The sequence below is a fragment of the Pelophylax lessonae genome (genome assembly GCF_965119305.1).
Source record: "Pelophylax lessonae genome assembly, chromosome: 2".
NCBI lineage: Eukaryota > Metazoa > Chordata > Amphibia > Anura > Ranidae > Pelophylax > Pelophylax lessonae.
This window is the reverse complement of record NC_138769.1, coordinates 376,900,210-376,919,308: the sequence shown is the minus strand read 5'-3', so window position 1 is coordinate 376,919,308 and position 19,099 is coordinate 376,900,210. Positions and strand designations below refer to the sequence as shown.

General features: G+C 45.6%; 1 protein-coding gene across 1 annotated transcript in view; it reads right to left on the bottom strand.

Moving 5' to 3' along the window:
• MED13 (mediator complex subunit 13) overlaps positions 1 to 19,099 on the bottom strand; it is a 181,548-nt gene that overhangs the window by 8,078 nt on the left and 154,371 nt on the right. The window contains exons 25-28 of the mRNA XM_082245707.1: positions 15,054 to 15,212; positions 14,503 to 14,676; positions 13,874 to 14,022; positions 11,661 to 11,834 (exon numbers count right to left, since the gene is read on the bottom strand). Of these exons, the coding sequence (XP_082101833.1) occupies positions 11,661 to 11,834; positions 13,874 to 14,022; positions 14,503 to 14,676; positions 15,054 to 15,212 (656 nt within the window). The remainder of the gene's footprint in view (positions 1 to 11,660; positions 11,835 to 13,873; positions 14,023 to 14,502; positions 14,677 to 15,053; positions 15,213 to 19,099) is intronic.

The following is a 19,099-nucleotide window of genomic DNA, read 5'->3' as shown; positions in this document are numbered from 1 at the left end:
GTTGGTTTTTGGTCTGGTAAAGCGGACCTGGCTCGGTGCCATTAGGGTTTTGAGATTTTTAGCGCGCCTGTATGAGAAACGGGGGCGCTCGGTGAGGTCTGTATGTAGATATGTGTCTTCTTTTAGGATTGCCCAGTGTTTGTGGAAAATGCGTTCCATGTGCTTGAATTTACTGTGGAACTGGGTGGTAAATCGTGCGGAGGTGGAGTGATTGTTGGTTTTCCCTGTATGCTCCGCTCTACTTTTCCTTAAATCTTCATGCAGGTAGTGGTCAGAGGCTTTCGTTATGAGTTCTTCTGGGTAACCCTTTGAGGAATTTCTGTCTTGAGTAGTGTTCCATGATGGAGATATGTAAGGGGCTGAGTGCAATTGTGTTTAAGACGGCAATATTGGCTCTTTGGTATATTCGGAATCCATCTGGGGTGGTGACAGCTGTTGTAGTGCAAGTATGAATTTCCAGCAGTGGGTTTAACATAATTCTGAGCACTAATCGTATTGTCGTGATGGTATAGCTCAAGGTCTAGAAAGGTAAGTTTTTGGGCATCAGAAACTGATGTAAAGGAGAGCCCCATCTGGTTATTGTTGCAGTGTTCAAGAAATGGTGGTATAAGAGAAGCAGGGCCATCCCAAATGATGACGATGTCATCAATATATCGACCGAAAAATATGAGATGAGAAGCGAAGGGATTATTATGCCAAATATATTGCTGCTCCCAGTAGCCCATGGTTAAGTTGGCATAACTGGGAGCAAAATTAGCCCCCATAGCTGTGCCTTTGATTTGGGTGTAGAACTCACCATTAAACAAAGTAATTGTGGGTGAGACAATATTCAATGAGATCCAGGAGGAAGTGTATTTGCCGGGGATTAAGTGCAGATTCATCATTCAAGAAGAAACGTACGGCCTGAAGTCCAATGTGATGTGGTATTGATGTATAGAGAGAGACTACGTCCAGAGATAGCCAGAGATATGATGGTTGCCATGGGTAAGAGGATAATAGATCAAGTAGATTAATACTGTCTTTTACATATGACGGAAGTTGTTGGACTATCGGTTGTAGAAAGTGGTCAATATAGATGGAGAAGTAGCTGGAGACGCTCTCCATGGCTGCAATGATGGGTCTGCCCGGGGGATGAAAGGGATCTTTATGGATCTTGGGGAGATGATAAAAGTATGGCCTATGGTAAAAGTCATGTTTAAGAAATGACACCTCTGGAGGTGAGGACATTGTCCTTTGCCGCTTTGTCGACGAGGGAGTGAGCTTCCACTTTGAATTTGGGCAAGGGGTTGCTGGTAAGTTTTAAATAGGTGGAGCTGTCTGACAGAAGCCTGATGGATTCTTTAATATAGTCAGCTTTATTCTGGATGACAAGGCTACCACCTTTATCAGCTGATTTGATAATGATATTCGGGTTTTTCATAAGTTCCTTTAGGGCCAGTTTTTCCATAGGTGTTAGGTTGGAGGCAGGGTGTGTTTGGTCTTGGGCTGATTGGCACATGCGGCGTATATCTGCGTGGACCACTTGGTAGAAGCTTTGTATGTAGGGGCCTTTTGCGAATGTGGGGTAAAAAACTGATTTGGGCCGAAAAGTAGTATGCTGTATGGGTGGGGAACCAGGTAAGTGTTGAGAGAGGATGGAGACGTAGTCATCAATGTCACAGGTATATAGATCTTCTAGGTTTTTTTATTTATATATTTTCTATTTTTATTTTTAATTTCATTCCCATTTTACCTTTTTTTATATAGATATATATATATATACACGCATCTCCCATCTATGGATTTAATAAGTCTTTTGCCATGTTACGATTGTTTTTATCAGATTCACCATATATGTTTTTTTTCTTAGTTGTAAATTTAATGCCGTACTACCATTATGTGCTTTGATACATTTGTCCCCAGAGACATATATCCCCAATTGTGTTTCACTAAGAGGACAATCACTCTAGTCACGCTGCATAAGCATTTTGGCTCCGCCTCCCCCGGACAGATGTGTTTGTGATTAGTACAGAAACAGGGTATAAATTCCCTGCCCTATCTGAGTCACTCCCATTGCCTGACGAAGGAGCACGGATGCTCCGAACGCGCGCAACCCCTATCTTTCTCCTACCAGGAAGTGACGTTACCAAAGACCGGAAGCTGGTAGCCGGAGCCCTGTTGTGAACGCTCCGCCGCGGCCAGCAACAACAAGCAGCCACACAGCAGCTCATCTATACCATCGGCATCTAATCACCTCCTTCCACGCCACTTCCCTGGGAGAAAAAGATGGATGATCCCACCAGACTCATCGTCCCTGTCTCACCTAACTTCAGAGTGAGTTACTACTTTTAACAGTGCTAAATAAAATTATGCTACACTAAGCCGGCGTCGCTCTCTCCTGTCTTCTTCTCAGAGCCTCTCCACGCTCCAGTTGGCTGCCGCCGAACGTAGCCCCCCCCCTTCATCACTCACTGGATTCCCCCTCTTCGCTGTCCCACACCCCCTCTCTCCTGTCTTCAGATTTTCTATCTTAACAACGTAGGAAACACTGACTCAGACAAACCTCTATCCTTTAGCACCTGGTGTTCAAGAACCAAGCCGTCAAAGCCAGCGACCGTAAAGCAGGATGGAAGATCGGTCCTAGGGACAGCAGATCGTCCCTTCTAAGGAACATCGGCGACCAGCCGCACCAAATCGGCATACCAAGCCCGGCGAGACCAGATCGGCATACCAAGCCCGGCGAGACCAGATCGGCATACCAAGCCCGGCGAGACCAGATCGGCATACCAAGCCCAGGGAGACCAGATCGGCATACCAAGCCCGGCGAGACCAGATCGGCATACCAAGCCCGGCGAGACCAGATCGGCATACCAAGCCCGGCGAGACCAGATCGGCATACCAAGCCCGGCGAGACCAGATCGGCATACCAAGCCCGGCGAGACCAGATCGGCATACCAAGCCCGGCGAGACCAGTCCAGGGCCACTACAATGACTGGAGTCTGTTCTGCATCGATCCTGTGTAGGAGTCTGGGCAGAAGCCTGAGGGGAGGGAAGGTGTAGATCAGATGATACTGACCCCACGGGGCCACCAGCGTTTGTGGCATCCGCCAGTGGATGCCTTGACCGAGCCACAAACCTCTACACTTTTCTTTTGAGCCAAGATGTCAACAGATCCACCTCAGGGGTGCCCCACCGGAAAAACACAGCTGATAAAACCCCTCCGGATAAAAGGACCACTCCCCGTGGCCCAACGCCTGCCGACTAAGGTAATCTTTCTGGGGTGGAAAATTTGGCAGGTGTATGGCTGAGAGGGCTGGATCTAACCGTTCTGCATACCTTAGAATACCGGTTACCGCCAGGGCACTTCTTGTGCCCCCTTAGTGATTGACATAAGCCACGGCTGTGGCATTGTTCGATTGAATGCGCACTGGGGGTCCCTGAAGACGGTCTGTCCAAAGATCCAGACACAGTCTAATTGCTCAGAGTTTAAGGACATTGATCCTTATAGTCTGGACTCTGCAAGCATTCTGCTCGGGGATCTGGACGCTGGAAGAGGACGCCTCCTTAGCTGGCCAGGCTGGCATCCATGGTTACCACTGTCCAATACAAGGGGAGGAAGGGTTTTCCCAGCCAAAGCGCCGAAGAGCGAAGCCACCATATCAGGGACTCATTTGCTCCCCAATTCAGCCGGATCAGATTGTCCAGAGACTGCGGAGTCTTGTCCCACTTGGTCAATCTCCCTTTGCAGGGACCTCATATGGATCGGCGCAAACAGAACCGCCTCAAAAGGTAGATACCCTAACCATTGGCGCTCTCCCTTCAACTCTCGCACTTCCTGCGATCCCTCCCGAATCATGCATCCTTTCGGCGAGACCTACACGCCTTTGAGGAGCTATGCTTGGGCAAGGGCCCAATTGGGGGCTCTCTCTCCAGCTCCTACAAACTTCTATTGGAGCTCAAGTCACGCTCGGAGTCACCCTTTCTGGCGAAATGGGAGAGGGAGCTTGGGGTTACCTTTACGGATCCTCAGGAGGGATCGAATACTTTACTTTGCTCACAAATCCTCAGTCTGTGGCAGGTACCAGGAGTCCACTTATAAATTGATGACAAGATAGTACAGAACGCCTTTGGTTCTGGGCAAATTGTTCCCCCAACAAAGTGAGAAGTGTTAGAGGTGCCATTCTGAGGGTACCCTCCTACATATCTTTTGGGATTGACCTGTGCTTGCTACCTTCTAGGGACCGGTGCTAAGGCTTGTTCAGAGGTTCACGGACGTGGCGTTGCAGAACGATTCTAGAGCGGTGTTGCTTAACCTCACTCCTATGTCGAACCGGTATCACAAATCTTTACTTAAACATTTGTTGAATGCAGCTCATGCATGCATCCCAGCTATGTGGAAACAGCAACCCGCACCAACAGTCTCGCAATGGGTTGCCAGGGTGAACGAGATTGAACATATGGAGGATCTTACGTCAGCCATCCGGGGGACAAGTGAGGCACACTAGAATAGGTGGATGCATTGGAACCTTTTCCGGGTCTTGGATGAATATCTGGTCTACACTGGCCGAAGTAGAGGAAGGGCAACACTCGGGTTGAAGTCGCCTCTGTTGTCCCTTTTGGGATGCCATTCCTACTATTTGATCACTTCCCTGCCCCCCTCTCCCCTTCTGGAGGTTGTGGTCCCCTTTTTTTTTTCCCTTTTTCTTCTCTCTCCTTCTCCTCCCCCGCTGTCCCTCTATCTCTCTTTTCTTCATCTTTACTATGCAAAAAAAAAAATAAAAAACCTAAAAACTGTTCTGGATGCACACAGGCTCAAACCTCTATCTTCAATGGTGACTACTCTTTTGGGCTATGCATATTCAGGTGCCCTTCTAAACAATCTACAGGGATAGTTTCCCCTCTGAGCCTGATCACATCATGGTAAGGGTCTCCTGCTTACCAAGTATTATATGTATTCTTCAGGTTTTAGGTCACTTGCCGTTCCAGTATTTCCTACAATGTTCTTTTTCATGTGCTGTACTAATGCACTGTGATAGATGATTTGTTACTTTATCATGAGAGTTTGTCTGTGTTGTATTCTTTAAATAAAAAAAAAAGGTAGATGCCATCAGGCCCAGTATCCACATGCAAGTCCGAAGGGATGACCATTTGTTAGACAGCAGGAGGCGAATTGCAGTCTGCAATTTCTGGAGTTTGTCCAAAGGAAGGAGCTCTCAGGCTACGCCAAGTCCAGAGTCTGGCCCATAGGCCAGCTTGGTGGATGGAACCAGAGCACACTTCTGAAAATTCAGAATCCAGCCGAACTCCTGCAGAGTTCGTATTGTGGACTGCAGGTTCTCCACCAGAGCAGAGGAAGACTCTGCTTGCAGAAGCAGATCGTCCAAGAAGCCCAATACCGCGATCCCTCGTTGGCGTAGCAAGGCTAGCACTTGAGCCAGCATTTTTGTGAAGACCAGAGGAGAGGAGGTGAAACCAAAAGGGTAACGCCACAAACTGAAAATGCTCCTCTCCCACAGCTAAGCGGAGAAAATGCTGGTGACTGGCACATATTGGAATGTGAAGATAGGCATCCTTGATATTTATAGAGGAGAGGAAATCTCCTTGACGCAGGTATGCCACCACCTTTCTAATGGACTCCATTCTGAACTTCTGTACCTGCACAAAACAGTTGAGCTCCTTGAGGTCCAGGATTGGTAAACTCTACCTTCCTTCCTGGAGACTGAACAGGTTTGAGTAAAAACCCTGAAAACTTTCCAAAGTCGGAACGGTACGATCACCCCTTGAAAGAACAGGTCTTGTACTGCCATAAACAGAGCCTGTAACCAGTCTGGGGACAGGTGCAGGTTGGAAGAAAAAAAAAAACCTTGCTGGGGGATAAGTGCAAAACTCAATCTTGTAGCCAGACCGACTTCATGGACCCACTTGTCTTGTACCAGGGAAGTCCACGGGTCTGGAAACCAGTGAAGACGCCACTCCACCCACAATACAGGGGAGGACGCATCTTCATGCAGAAGGAGCCTTGTCCATGAGTTTGCAGAAGCCTGCTCTCGGCTTGCCAGACCAGGTTACAGGGTTCATACACATTTTCACCAAAAAAATTCCATGACTTTTCCATGACTTCACGTAAATATTCATGACCTTATGTTTCATGAAATGTCTATGTATACATGTTAAATAAGAAGAAAATCCATGTCACACCCAGCATATTTTTACTAAAATAAATGACAATCTTTGTAGAACCTCTGCAGTTAGGGTTTCGTTCTGGATACAGCGTGACTCAAAATGGTCCATTGTTTTACAGTGGATGAGAGGGAAGCACCGCTGCCGCAGCTGGGAGCCGGTGTCACTTCAGGCGCACGGGTGAAAAAGCCAGCGATCGGATTGGAAGCTGTCAAGCATGCAGCTGCAGACTGGTGCTTTGCACCTTTAGCGTGGCTAGACAGAGCTGCCTCTCCCATGTTCGAAATGTCAAAGGTTTTACGACACACACTGTACATTTAGCGGACATGATGCAGGACAAGGTCAGAGGCTGCGGACATGATACAGGAGGTGGTCAGAGGCTGCGGACATGATACAGGAGGTGGTCAGAGACTGCAGACATGATACAGGAGGTGGTCAGAGGCTGCAGACATGATACAGGAGGTGGTCAGAGGCTGCAGACATGATACAAGAGAAGGTCAGAGACTGCAGACATGATACAGGAGGTGGTCAGAGGCTGCGGACATGATACAGGAGGTGGTCAGAGGCTGCGGACATGATACAGGAGGTGGTCAGAGGCTGCGGACATGATACAGGAGGTGGTCAGAGGCTGCGGACATGATACAGGAGGTGGTCAGAGGCTGCGGACATGATACAGGAGGTGGTCAGAGGCTGCAGACATGATACAGGAGGTGGTCAGAGGCTGCGGACATGATACAGGAGGTGGTCAGAGGCTGCGGACATGATACAGGAGGTGGTCAGAGGCTGCGGACATGGTACAGGAGGTGGTCAGAGGCTGCGGACATGATACAGGAGGTGGTCAGGGGCTGCGGACATGATACAGGAGGTGGTCAGAGGCTGCGGACATGATACAGGAGGTAGTCAGAGGCTGCGGACATGATACAGGAGGTGGTCAGAGGCTGCGGACATGATACAAGAGGTAGTCAGAGGCTGCAGACATCATACAGGAGGTGGTAAGAGGCTGCGGACATGATACAGGAGGTAGTCAGAGGCTGCGGACATGATACAAGAGAAGGTCAGAGACTGCAGACATGATAGAAGAACACAGGGGAAGCAGAGAGCACTGGAGGAGCTGAAGGGCACGGGGGGGAAATGGAGAGAATTAAGGGGGGGTTTGGAAAGCATTGCAGGGGGGTTGGAAGGCGCGGGGGGGGGGGCATGGAAAACCAGGGGGATGGAGAGCACAGGGGGAGAGGGGGGGACTGGAGAGCACTGTCTGGGGGGAACTGGAAATCACTGAGGGGGGAGCCGGCATGAACGTGATGACGCTGGGGTGCGGTACCCGAAACGGTTACCATCCCCTTCCACGTCATCATCACATTCATGCGGCCGGCCCGCCCTCCAGTGACGCTTTCGCTGCCTCATTGGTTGATAATCTCCCGGCTGTTACTGCTGCTGCTAGCCAGTCACAGTGTTGCCAGGCAAACCGCGGCCGGCCCTCCCCGCTGCCTGATTGGGTCATCTCTTCGGCTGCTGCTGGCCAATGACAGCACGCGCATACCGCAGACCCGGAAGGACGCTAATACAGCGAAATGTAAATACAGTATGTGGCAATTATCAAAAAATAATTAAAATAATTAAGCATCCGCTCCCCCACAGTAATTTAATTCCATGACTTTTCCAAAACCTAGTGTGTTTCCTAATTTTCCATGACCTTTCCAGGCCTGGAAAGTGTCATCTAAAAATTCCAAAACTTTTCCAGGATTTCCAGGACCGTATGAACCCTGAGGTTAGTTTGGATCTGCGAGAGGCCCTGAAAGGCTTTGAGCCCTTGTCAGTCAACCCTGAGAGATGAAAAAACTGAGCCAAGAAGGAAGGTCCACATCTACGATGAGGTTCCTTGCCCTTAGTAGCCTATGGAAGAAAGTTACTCTTCCCCCCTGTGAGGCCTTTAATGATGTCATCCAGGGTAGCTCCAAACAGGCGATCTTGAAAAGGAGGATCAGCCAAGGCCTTTTTAGAAGTCTGGTCCGCAGACCAGCATTTGAGCCAAAAGAAATGCCGAAGGACCACCGCCAAAACAGAGACACGAGCCATCAGGAGAGCCGCATTCAAAGAGGCAGAGATAAACTGCAGCCCCAGGAGCAGCTGGTCCGCCAGCTCAGCAAAGGCAGGGGGGGAGCTGTTCTCCTTTCAGGTCCTGGCATAAAAGCTTAACCCACTCGGTCAGAGTTTCCGACACCAGGGCAATGGTAAATACCGGCCTCATTGTCAAACCAGATAAGGTGTACATAGTGCGGGCCACAGTCTCCGCCTTCCGGTCAGCTGGGTCTTAAAAGGCTGGGGACTCTTCAACTGGAATCATGGTTGCCTTGTTTAATCTGGAAACCGGAGGGTGCACCACTGGTGGGACAGTCCACTTCTTAAGAAGGGACTCATCGTAGGGGTAACGCCTAGTAAAGCGTGTATGAACCCCACGGGGACGCTTTGGTCGTCCCCACTCTTTAGCAATAATTCTATCAAAAGAAGCAGCGAAATGAAACACCTTTGCTGCTTTGGATGGCTTGTGAGTGCCAAAGGGTACCTACGCCTTCGGCACAGCTTCAGATGCGTCCATCTTCAGGGTCTCATGCACAGATACAATCAGTTCATCCACCAGCGCCTTTTCATGTGCGGGAACAGACGTGGAGGAAACATCCTCACTATCAGAGGATTCCAGGTGCGTGGTCACAGACCCAGAAAGGTGACTGATGAGGCAGAGGAAGATGGGTGGCGCTTTTTGCTAGCCTGTCGCCCGCAAGCCACCCCCACCCGGGACACAAAGGACTTCAGGACCGCCGTCAGTGCATGGATGGTTGGTTGGGACCCGGGGGGCCCCACAGCCTCAGAGGGGATCAGGTGGGGAAACGTGCTTCAAAGACTTTATAAATCACTAGGGGGACCAAAAAAGTAGATGCTAAGGATTGTATAGCTGAATTTGCATCCGATTCAGACAACTCGCACAGGACCCTTTTTGGGTCCGTACCAGAAACGGATCGCATGGGTGTCCACACCTATGCGATTTGATTCATGACCGAACTGACAGTTCGCACTGCAATATGTGAACTGATCTGAGGGTGTCGTTAACTTTGTATTGACACCCCCAGCGATTCGCATATGGTAGTGTGAACTGCCTGCGAGTTGAATGTGAGAGTGGATCCGCAGGGTTCCCGCCTCGCATATCTGTGAACCGGGACTTAATGAGCACTTCTCCTTTGTTGAGATAATCCATCTCACGGGTGTGGCATATCAAGATGCTGATTAGACAGCATGATTATTGCACAGTTGTGCCTTAGGCTGGCCACAATAAAAGACCACTCTAAAATATGCAGTTTTATCACACAGCCCAATGCTACAAATTTCAAGTTTTGAGGTAGCGTGCAATTGGCATGCTGACGGCTGAAATGTCCACCAGAGTTGTTGCCCGTGAATTGAATGTTAATTTTTCTACCATACCATAAGCCGTCTCCAAAGGCGTTTCAAAGAATTTGGCAGTACATCCAACTGGCCTCACAACCGCAGACCACGTGTAACCACACCAGCCCAGGACCCCCACATCCAGCATCTTCACCTCCAAGATCATCTGAGACCTGGCACCTGGATAGCTGCTGCAACTATCTGTTCGCATAACCAAAGAATTTCTGCACAAACCGTCAGAAACTGTCTCAGGGAAGCTCACCTGCATGCTCGTCGTCCTCATCGGAGTCTCGACCTGACTGCAGTTTGTCGTCATAACAGACTTGAGTGGGCAAATGTTCACATTCGATGGAGTCTGGCACTTTGGAGAGGTGTTCTCTTCACGGAGTAATCCCAATTTTTTCACCAAACAGGGCAGATGGCAGACAGTGTGTATGGCGTTGTGTGGGTGAGCGATTTGCTGATGCCACGATGTGGATTGAGTAGCCCATGGTGGCATTGGGGTTATGGTATGGGTAGGTGTATGTTATTGACAATGCACACAGGTGCATTTTATTGATGGCATTTGAATGTACAGAGATACTGCAACGAGATCCTGAGGCCCATTGTTGTGGCATTCATCCACGACCATCACCTCATGTTGCAGGATGATAACACACGGCCCCATGTTGCAAGGATCTGTACCCAATTCCTGGCAGCAACATCCCAGTTCTTGCATGGCCAGCATACGCACCGGACACGTCACCCATTGAGGATGTTTTGGGATCGGCGTATAAGAGAGCGTGTTCCAGGTCCTGCCAATATTAAGCAACCTCGCACCGCCATTGAAGAGGAGTGGACCAACATTCCACAATCAACAACCTGATCAACTCTATGCGAAGGAGATGTGCTGCACTGCGTGAGGCAAATGGTGGTCTGACTGGTTTTCGCCCCCCCCCCAAAATACAATAAAACTGCACAGTTTAGAGTGGCCTTTATTGTGGAAAGCCTAAAGCACAACTGTGCAATAATCATGCTGTCTAATCTGCATCTTGATATGCCACACCTGTGAGGTGGATGGATTATCTCGGCAAAGGAGAAGTGCTCATTAACACAGATTTAGACAGATTTGTGAACAATATTTGAGAGAAATAGGCTTTTTGTGTAAAAGGAAAATGTCTTAGATCTTTGACTTCAGCTCATGTAGAATGGAGCAAAAACAAAAAAAAGTGTTGCGTTTATAATTTTTTTCAGTGTACATATATCTCCAATATTCTCTCCCCTATGATAACACGTTTGAGAAACAGTCTCCAGACTTGGTCCAAGCTGCCTCTCAATCTCCTAGGCCAAATCAACATTCAAAATGATACACCTTCCCCGGTTTTTATATATATTTTGGCATGCCCCGATTTATATTCCCAAAAAACTGTTCAGGGAGATAATTATACTCTCCCCGTTTCTTTGGGGTTCTAAACCATCTAGGATCTCCTCGAGACATTGCATTTACCCACAGGGTGCTTGAAAAAATGTCAATGGTTGTATGTACAAGCACCTGAGAGGCCCTACTATTTAACTACATTACAATTTCACTCCTTTGAGCAGAAAGGCATGCTCATATATTGTTTAGATATCTCGTGTTTAACATTTGTCACTGTATAGCAGCAGAAATAAGAAAACATTTTACTCCTGTCTTGGGTAGTAGGGGTTTTAAATGTATCTTTTTAGGGAATATTTGAAAAAAAAAATCATATTTCAAGCACCACACGACTATTACAGACGGCTAGCATTTTTTTGCCTTGTAAAGGACCTTACGTCTAAGAAATTAGGGCTCTAAAAGCATCACAACATAGCACACTAACATATGGGCACTGTGGGTGATCCAAACGGCTTCATGTATATGACCACAATTAATGTTCATTACAAACAGACATGGACTACTAGGCATGTGGGGGACAATATAGTAGAAGCACTTCTGTTGATCCCAGTTCGTCCTGGGAGACCTTCAAAACATGTCTGAACAGAATGTCCTCTAGAAGTGTGCACATAATTTAAAAGGAGATTTTTTATAATTAAAAAAACACATTTACCTTAAGAAACAGAGGGCACTGATTTTGTGCTTGAGGACATGAGGACCAAAACCAGTCAGGCAGAGGACCAGCTTTGGCAGTTGAAACAAAGTAACCAAGTGCCAAGGGTTGCTGCAAGATGTTCGTCACCTCATCATGGGATTCCGTGGACAGCAGTCGATCAGTACCTTGACCCTGCAATTTCAATGTTTTGAAAAACCATAAGCACTTAGAAAGAATGTTAAATAAGTAAACTTGATACGCTATCCATTGCTGAATTTTCTAATATACACACTAGACTAGAGAGCTGCAGGTAAAAGTGGGCAGAAAAGATTTTAGTGTGTCCTAAATGGAGCAAATGTTTTTTCTTTTACATTCATATGTGAACAGCACAAAATTGCAGTAGTTTTTTGACCTGCTACAGATCACTGAATGTATAAATTCGATTTGATACATTTTGCCATTTATGCAACTAAAAAAACATCATTTAACTAATAAGAATGAAACTGAACGCAAATTAAACTTTTTTCAGCTACTTGTGTCCTCATTGGAGAGCTCTTCTACCACTTTGCTTCCTTGAAAGATTTACTATTTTCCACTGGTGGCAGGACAGGCAGACATTTTTGTTTGTGTGCCACTTTAAATTATTAGTTCACTTTTTCAGAAAAAAAAATAAAGTAAGGCATCTTTCACTCAGCCCGTCCATCGGACGGACTCAGTTTATCTCATCGGGGGATTGATCCGCCAATCCCCCGCTGAGCAGGAGAATGACAGCTGTTCTCCGTACTGTGTTCGGAGACACAGCTGTCAGAGCCCCATACATCTCTATGGGGGAAACGGATGGGAACGGACCGTCGGTCCGTTCTCATCCGATCCGCTGGACGGATGTAAAATAGGTTTCCATCCGTCCAGATTTGACGGATAGGATCGGATGTCAGCTGACATGTGTCCGCTGACATCCGATGCCCCATAGGAATGCATGGGGGGACCATTCAGATCCGCCAAAAAAATGACAGGTGGATCTGAACTGTCCGCCTGTGTGAAAGGGGCCTAAAAGTGAATACTCCTTACCTGCCAGTCCCCGCTGCACTGCCAGTCCCTCAATGTCCACACAAACCAGTGCAGTGGTTCTGGGGTCTAAAAAATCATGCAGTTCTACCTCTTTCCCTAGGGATGCTGCTATGGATCAGAGTGGTTCCGATTGGTCAGCACAGTAGAGTAGAGATGCTGACCAATTAGAACAGCTCTGATCTGTCCCAGAGACCCAAGGGAATGAGGAACAGAACGGATTTCACACCCCAGGACCGCTGCACGGACTTTTGTGGACAGAGAAACGGCATCACCCATGAAGATAAGTGCAGCAGGGACTAGAGCAGTGTGTAGGGTGTTTGTTAATTTTTTCTGAAAACGTGTACACTTTAACCACTTCCGGACTGCCCATTGCATATATATCACGTACATGTACGAGATTATGGGCACGGGTTTTCGGGGGCGCGCGCCAGGACCCACCAATTGATCCAGGGAATGACAGAACGGCAGTCTGCCTATGTAAACAAGGCAGACCCCTGTTCTGTCACAGAGGAAGAGTGAGATCTTGTGTTTCAGCTAAGCGTCAGATTTGTCCACTGCAATGTCACAGTCCTGCTAAACAAAATCGCTGATTACTAGTAAAAAAAAAAACAATAAAAAAAAAAAAAAAAAAAAAGTTTTTTTTTTTTTTAACCAAAAAGATGTAGCAGAATACACATTGGCCTAAAATTATGAAAAAAAATTAGTTTTAAATTTCTTTGTAACAGAAAGCAAAAAATATATTTATTTTTTTTTCCAAAAATTGTGGCTTTTGTTTATAGTGCAAAAAATAAAACATTTTGTTGGATGTGTTTTAAAGCAGAAAGTAAAAAATGTTTTTTTTTTTTTTTTCAAAATTGGTCTTTTTTTTGTTTATAGTGAAAAAAAAAAAAAAAAAAAAAAAAAAAAAAAGATTGCAGAGGTGATCAAATACCACCATAAGAAAGCTCTATTTGTGGGGAAAAGACATCAATTTTATTTGGGTACAGCATTGCACAACCGCACATTTGTCAGTTAAAGCAACACAGTGCCCTATTGTAAAAAAAGAGCCTGTCATTAAGGGGTTAAAACCTTCCGGAGCTTAAGTGGTTAAGCTTTTTCTTGATCAACTAATGTAAAATAACTGGAAAATGGCCCGACGTGTTATTTTTTTAAAATGGTATTACCTTGCCAACATCGCCTCCATGAGGATAATGGGATCCAGGTGAATGGATTGGAGAGCCACTGGGTGATGCAGGAAATATGTTAATAATATCTGGATCCAAGTCGTCGGGTGTCTCTAGCACATCAAAAATTCCCATGCCATCTGTTCCATCTCCAATAGAGAAAAGAATGGATATATACTAAATATCTCAAATGTTTAATGTAGTATATTTATATACAAACACACTAAATATTTTTACACACACACAGACACACACACCACATAACATGACCATTTAATCTTTCAGTAGAATAGTGTAGTCATAAGTAAATACTTGAAATGTTATGCGTTTACACCCAAGTGTTAAGCCCCATTGAGGGCTAGGCAGAATTAAAAGAACTACATACCCAAGCCTACTTATTAAGAAAAGGGGCAGTTATTCATATCAACGAATATCACTAGCCTTGAAACATTGACATGCTAAAAGGCAGACTAGTATTGGTATCACTGCTATGGGCACTATACTGAAGGGAACATGGAGTCAACTGGTATTGGCCTTAGCACATCACTGCTATGGACAATATACTTATAAACAATGCATACTTTTTATAAAAGCAGTAAACCAACTGCTGCCTATAAACAAACACTTACCAGTATTTGAACTGAAAAGGTTCTCATTTGTGTTGCTTGCTGATGCTACCTGCACAAATGCAGACGTGGGGAAAACTAAGATATGTGTGCATGATGTATCTTGGGGGGTATTAAGTTGAGAAGTCATTGTTAGCGTGGTGCTCCGACCAAACACAGAACCTGTTGATACGGAATCTGCAAAGGGAAAAAAGTAAGCACTTATCTACAGAAAATGTAAGCATAGTTGTATCACAATTTCAGCACTAACACTGTATTGTAAAAGGAAAAAGGTCACAAATGCATGAAAGGTGTAGAGTTTGTGGGTCAAAACACAAATGAGGGCTACAAATATATTACTGAGGCCCAAATATTGAGAATTTTTTAATCCTATGGGGCATGCTTTGTTAATCTACAGAGAAGGATGTATTTTCTTGATTATAAAAGAATACCAAATAACTGGAGTCAAATTAGGTTGGCTCAGATACTACTGTTGTAATACAACACAAGAAATCCCAATAAAGAAGCAGATTTTAAAACCCTAATTTGAAAACATACAGATATGCAAGATGTACCTGGCATGATCACAAATGACCCCTGTGGCTCCATTGCCACCAAACAAGCACTTAGTATGCTGGGAGAGTCTGCTGCTGATATACCACACATCCTGCAGGTATCCTTCAACCTCTTGCTCAGTGACTGGAGATTGCGACGACTCAGTAAACAACTCCAATCTGAAGAAAAATGTAATTATAAGTCAATAACCATTTTGTGCCTCATACATTAATAGTAAGCATAAAGTGCACAATACTTTGCTTTTTCAAAAAAGCACCTTGGGTGGCCCAGACATGCTAACAGTTTCTGAACAGATGAATTGAGAGTCTAAAGCTTAAAATTCCCCTTTAAAACCTCACTGTAGGACATTATTGAAAAGGTCAGTCACATTGGCCAAGAGGTGGTATGTCAAACTAAAAATAAGGATTGAAGATTTGACCTACCTTTCAAATCCTTTTCCTGCATGTACAGGACACAGGCTCTTAAGTCATGACGATGGGTTATATGCTACTATGTTCAGGTGAAGACACTGGAAAAGTTGTCATATAACCCCCTTCCACTCCCAGCAAGCCTCAGTTCTTTAGCAAGAAACTAGACAAAAATGCCAGGACAGAGGAGGGTGTCCTATATTGTACACCAAGAAAAGAATTTCACAAGTAACAAACTTTTTCTTAATTGCACAGTAAAAGACACAGGCTCCCTTAATTCTTAACCATGGGATGTAACAAATACAAAACCACATCACGAGGCCCAAAACAAGGGGAATCCGGTTCCTAACTCAAAAAGCAACTTGAGGCACCCTAAGGCTGAGTCAACAGAGGCCGGAACATCCCACCTGGTAAAACTTTACAAATGTGTAAACAGAGGACCACACAGTGGCCCTGTAAATCCGAAAAACTACAGACAAGTGCTGAAAAGTCTAAAGCCTCGTACACGCAATCAGATTATTAGAGGAATTTTCATACGTTTTTTGTTGCATGCTAGTCTCATATCCAAAGTGAAGAGGTCAGTTTCATATGAAAATTCTTGTACCACAGAATTCAACTTCAGAAGTGATGTAATGTGTTGAATTGTTTTGTATGTATTCTTTCGTTTCCGAGCATTCGTAGTCTTGCTCTCATTTTGTTTTGGATGAAAAAAAACTGCTAATGAAAATCGGATGTTGTGTTTACATACATTAAACATTTTATAGCCTGCACCTTCAGTTTTTGTTGTCTGAAAATTCGTAATTGGCTGTGGAAAGCACTATACTGACGATCGGAAAATTGTCAGATAGTTCATTGGATGAAATTTTACTTCCGATTTTCTGATCGTGTGTATGGGCCCTAAGTTACTGACTGAACGAGTCGAGTGAGGCTGAGAGAAAGCAGGTTTTCTATCCTTCGTAGCAAATGCCTTGGAGATAATCTGCCTAATCCACCTAGGGATTGGGTAAAGAGAGGCAGGACAGCCCTTGGGATAGTCTGCAGGAAGAACAAACAGAGAATCTGAGATTTTGATGGAAACAAAGGAAGAGAAAAAAAAACTTGCACTGTAGTCACTACATGTCAACAATGTAAATTGATCTCTTTGGGGTGCTCCGGAGCAGGACGAAAAAAAAAAAAAAAAAAAAAAGCGTGGCACGATGATGTCCCAATAAGTGTGGAAGCAGGAAACCACATTAAGGAGAAGGGAGGCATTAGGCCTCAATACCACCTTGTCTTTACGAAGAACAAGAAAGTGTTCTTTAAAAGCTAATTCTGTCAGTTTTGACACACATCTCGCTGAAGTCAGTAGTTACGAATGCTATGGCTGCTGACTTAAGACACAAGACACTTACCTGTCCACAAATCCAGTGCAGTCCTTACTTGCGCCAATTCTTTGGCAGTCTTGGGGTCCAGGCACCGGCAGGTTTACTTTGGGAAGCTGGCTGTGACTGTTTGCCGCTTCACAGCCAGCTTCCCACTGCACATGCTCAAACTGCACTGTGCAAAACCAAGTATCCGTGCCCCACCACCCCAAAAAAAAAAAACAAACAAAAGTTAAAGAGGGGGGTGGAAGGAGGAAAACAAGATGAACTTCTGCTTCTGGGTGAAGCAACCCCTTAACCCCAGCAGGTGGGGACAATTGTAGCGTCAAACAAAAGCAGTTCTTGTCTATCAGAGCCCCTTTATGTTTTTTTTTTTTTTTTCCATGTTAGAGGAGATAGAGGGCGACTGAAAATCCTGGGGTGAGTACCTCATTTTTCATCCCCTCAGCTTCATCAGGAAGGAACGCTGCAAAGATAGACAAGCCAGACAATGACTCTGTAGAGCAGTGGTTCTCAACTCCGGTCCTCGGGACCCACTAACAGGCCAGATGTTAAGCATTACCTTGGGGAGATGCAGACTAGAGTACTGCAATCACTGAGCAGCAAATAAGATCACCTGTGATGTAATTTAGTTATCTTGCAAACCTGGCCTGTTGGTGGGTCCCGAGGACCGGAGTTGAGAACCCTGCTGTAGGGGGACACTTCTTGTGCATACATAGAGATCTTCACCATCAGGTGTGCCATAGAGGCTGAAAATACCTTTTTAGGTAAAAAGGAGGAATGGGGAAGTGATAAAGCAAGGCGCCGACATGTGAAGACTGAGGTCCAAAGACCCAGAAGCAGAGTTTGGAGAAGAACTCCAAATAACCTTACGGCATGAACACTCTGTGCAAGCCTGCTCTTCATCCCATTTCACTACTGTCTGACATCCACCATAAGGATGAGGGGATCACCTGAGGGGTACTCACAGCATTCATCTGTGCAATGACTTTCTGTGGAGCAGGAGGAATACTTTCCCTGTGTGTCTCAGGACTGAAAGCTGCTAGATAACCCAGTAAATGCTAAGACCTGGGGGTGAAATCCAGAGAAGGGTAGCTGCTGGAGCTGAATGCAAAGCACTTAATACAAGAATGGGAAATAAAAAGTGCTGCGCTCAATATAAAGTGTAACCAATGCGTAAACCAATCTGCATAAATACAAAATGTATCACAGAGTAAGGTGCAATGAACATAGTATGTGCTCAATACATATGTGAATCATAATGGTAAATTGTGACCATAAAAGTGTGCAATACACAAATGGATGCAAAACCGAAATTCCAAAAAAAGTCCACAAAAAATGTGAGTATAGAGCTGCCACTGTGTATCAAGACACAGCTTCAAGATTGCACTCAAGAGTTAGGGAGAAAGCACAGGACCTCCTATGAACACACTTGCATGCCCGACTGTGTTGCAGGGGCTAAGCCAACATTTCATTAGCATGCAGAAATTGGCATGTGCTAGGCCAAGGCCACAACAATTTGAAGGCGGTGCAGCACCCCCTACAACACATTGCTCTCGGACTTAGGTACTCTTGCCGCTCACCCCAGGGGCCTTGTGTCCATTGACTAGCCTAAGGCTGTGAGTCTGAGGGTTTAGGGACCCCACAAAGGTAGAGGCAAAGCCCTAAACTCTCCACTTAGGTTATTGGCCCCTTCCCAAGTTAGACTCCCTGCTACAGGGCATAGTCTTCAAAGTCCAACTACCAGGGTTTGGATCGTCACTGCCTTGACCTGTACAGCACTCTACAGCTAACTGCACTTCTGTACCGAGGGTGAGTGCAAACGTTCAGGTACAAAAGGCAAAAATTACAGGACAGCCTTGCATATTACATGCAGTGGGATTCAGGTACAGTTCCAGAGGAGCGATGGATCCAGAAGCTGTAATTATAAAGACGTAGTGGCATCTATGCAGCCAATGGGAGACAGTTTCTTTCCATATGAAGAATCAAGTGTAGTCTAGTTTTCAACGTTTCAGTAATTGCAAGCCAGAAACCTGCTCTCAGTAGAGGGAGGTTATATGGGCTGGTCTTAACAATTTTGTTTGATAGTGTTATTACCTGAAGGGAGCAGCTTATAACTCATGGTCATGACTTCAGTTCTGTATAATGTTTTGTTTTTTTTTAATAAATTTGATTAGTGGGGGGAAGGACTGGAAACCTGGGTTATCAATTTTTTTTGTTTTTATTATTTTCAACAGTAAGTGCCGGTTCACACTATTGCAATCACAGACATCGCAT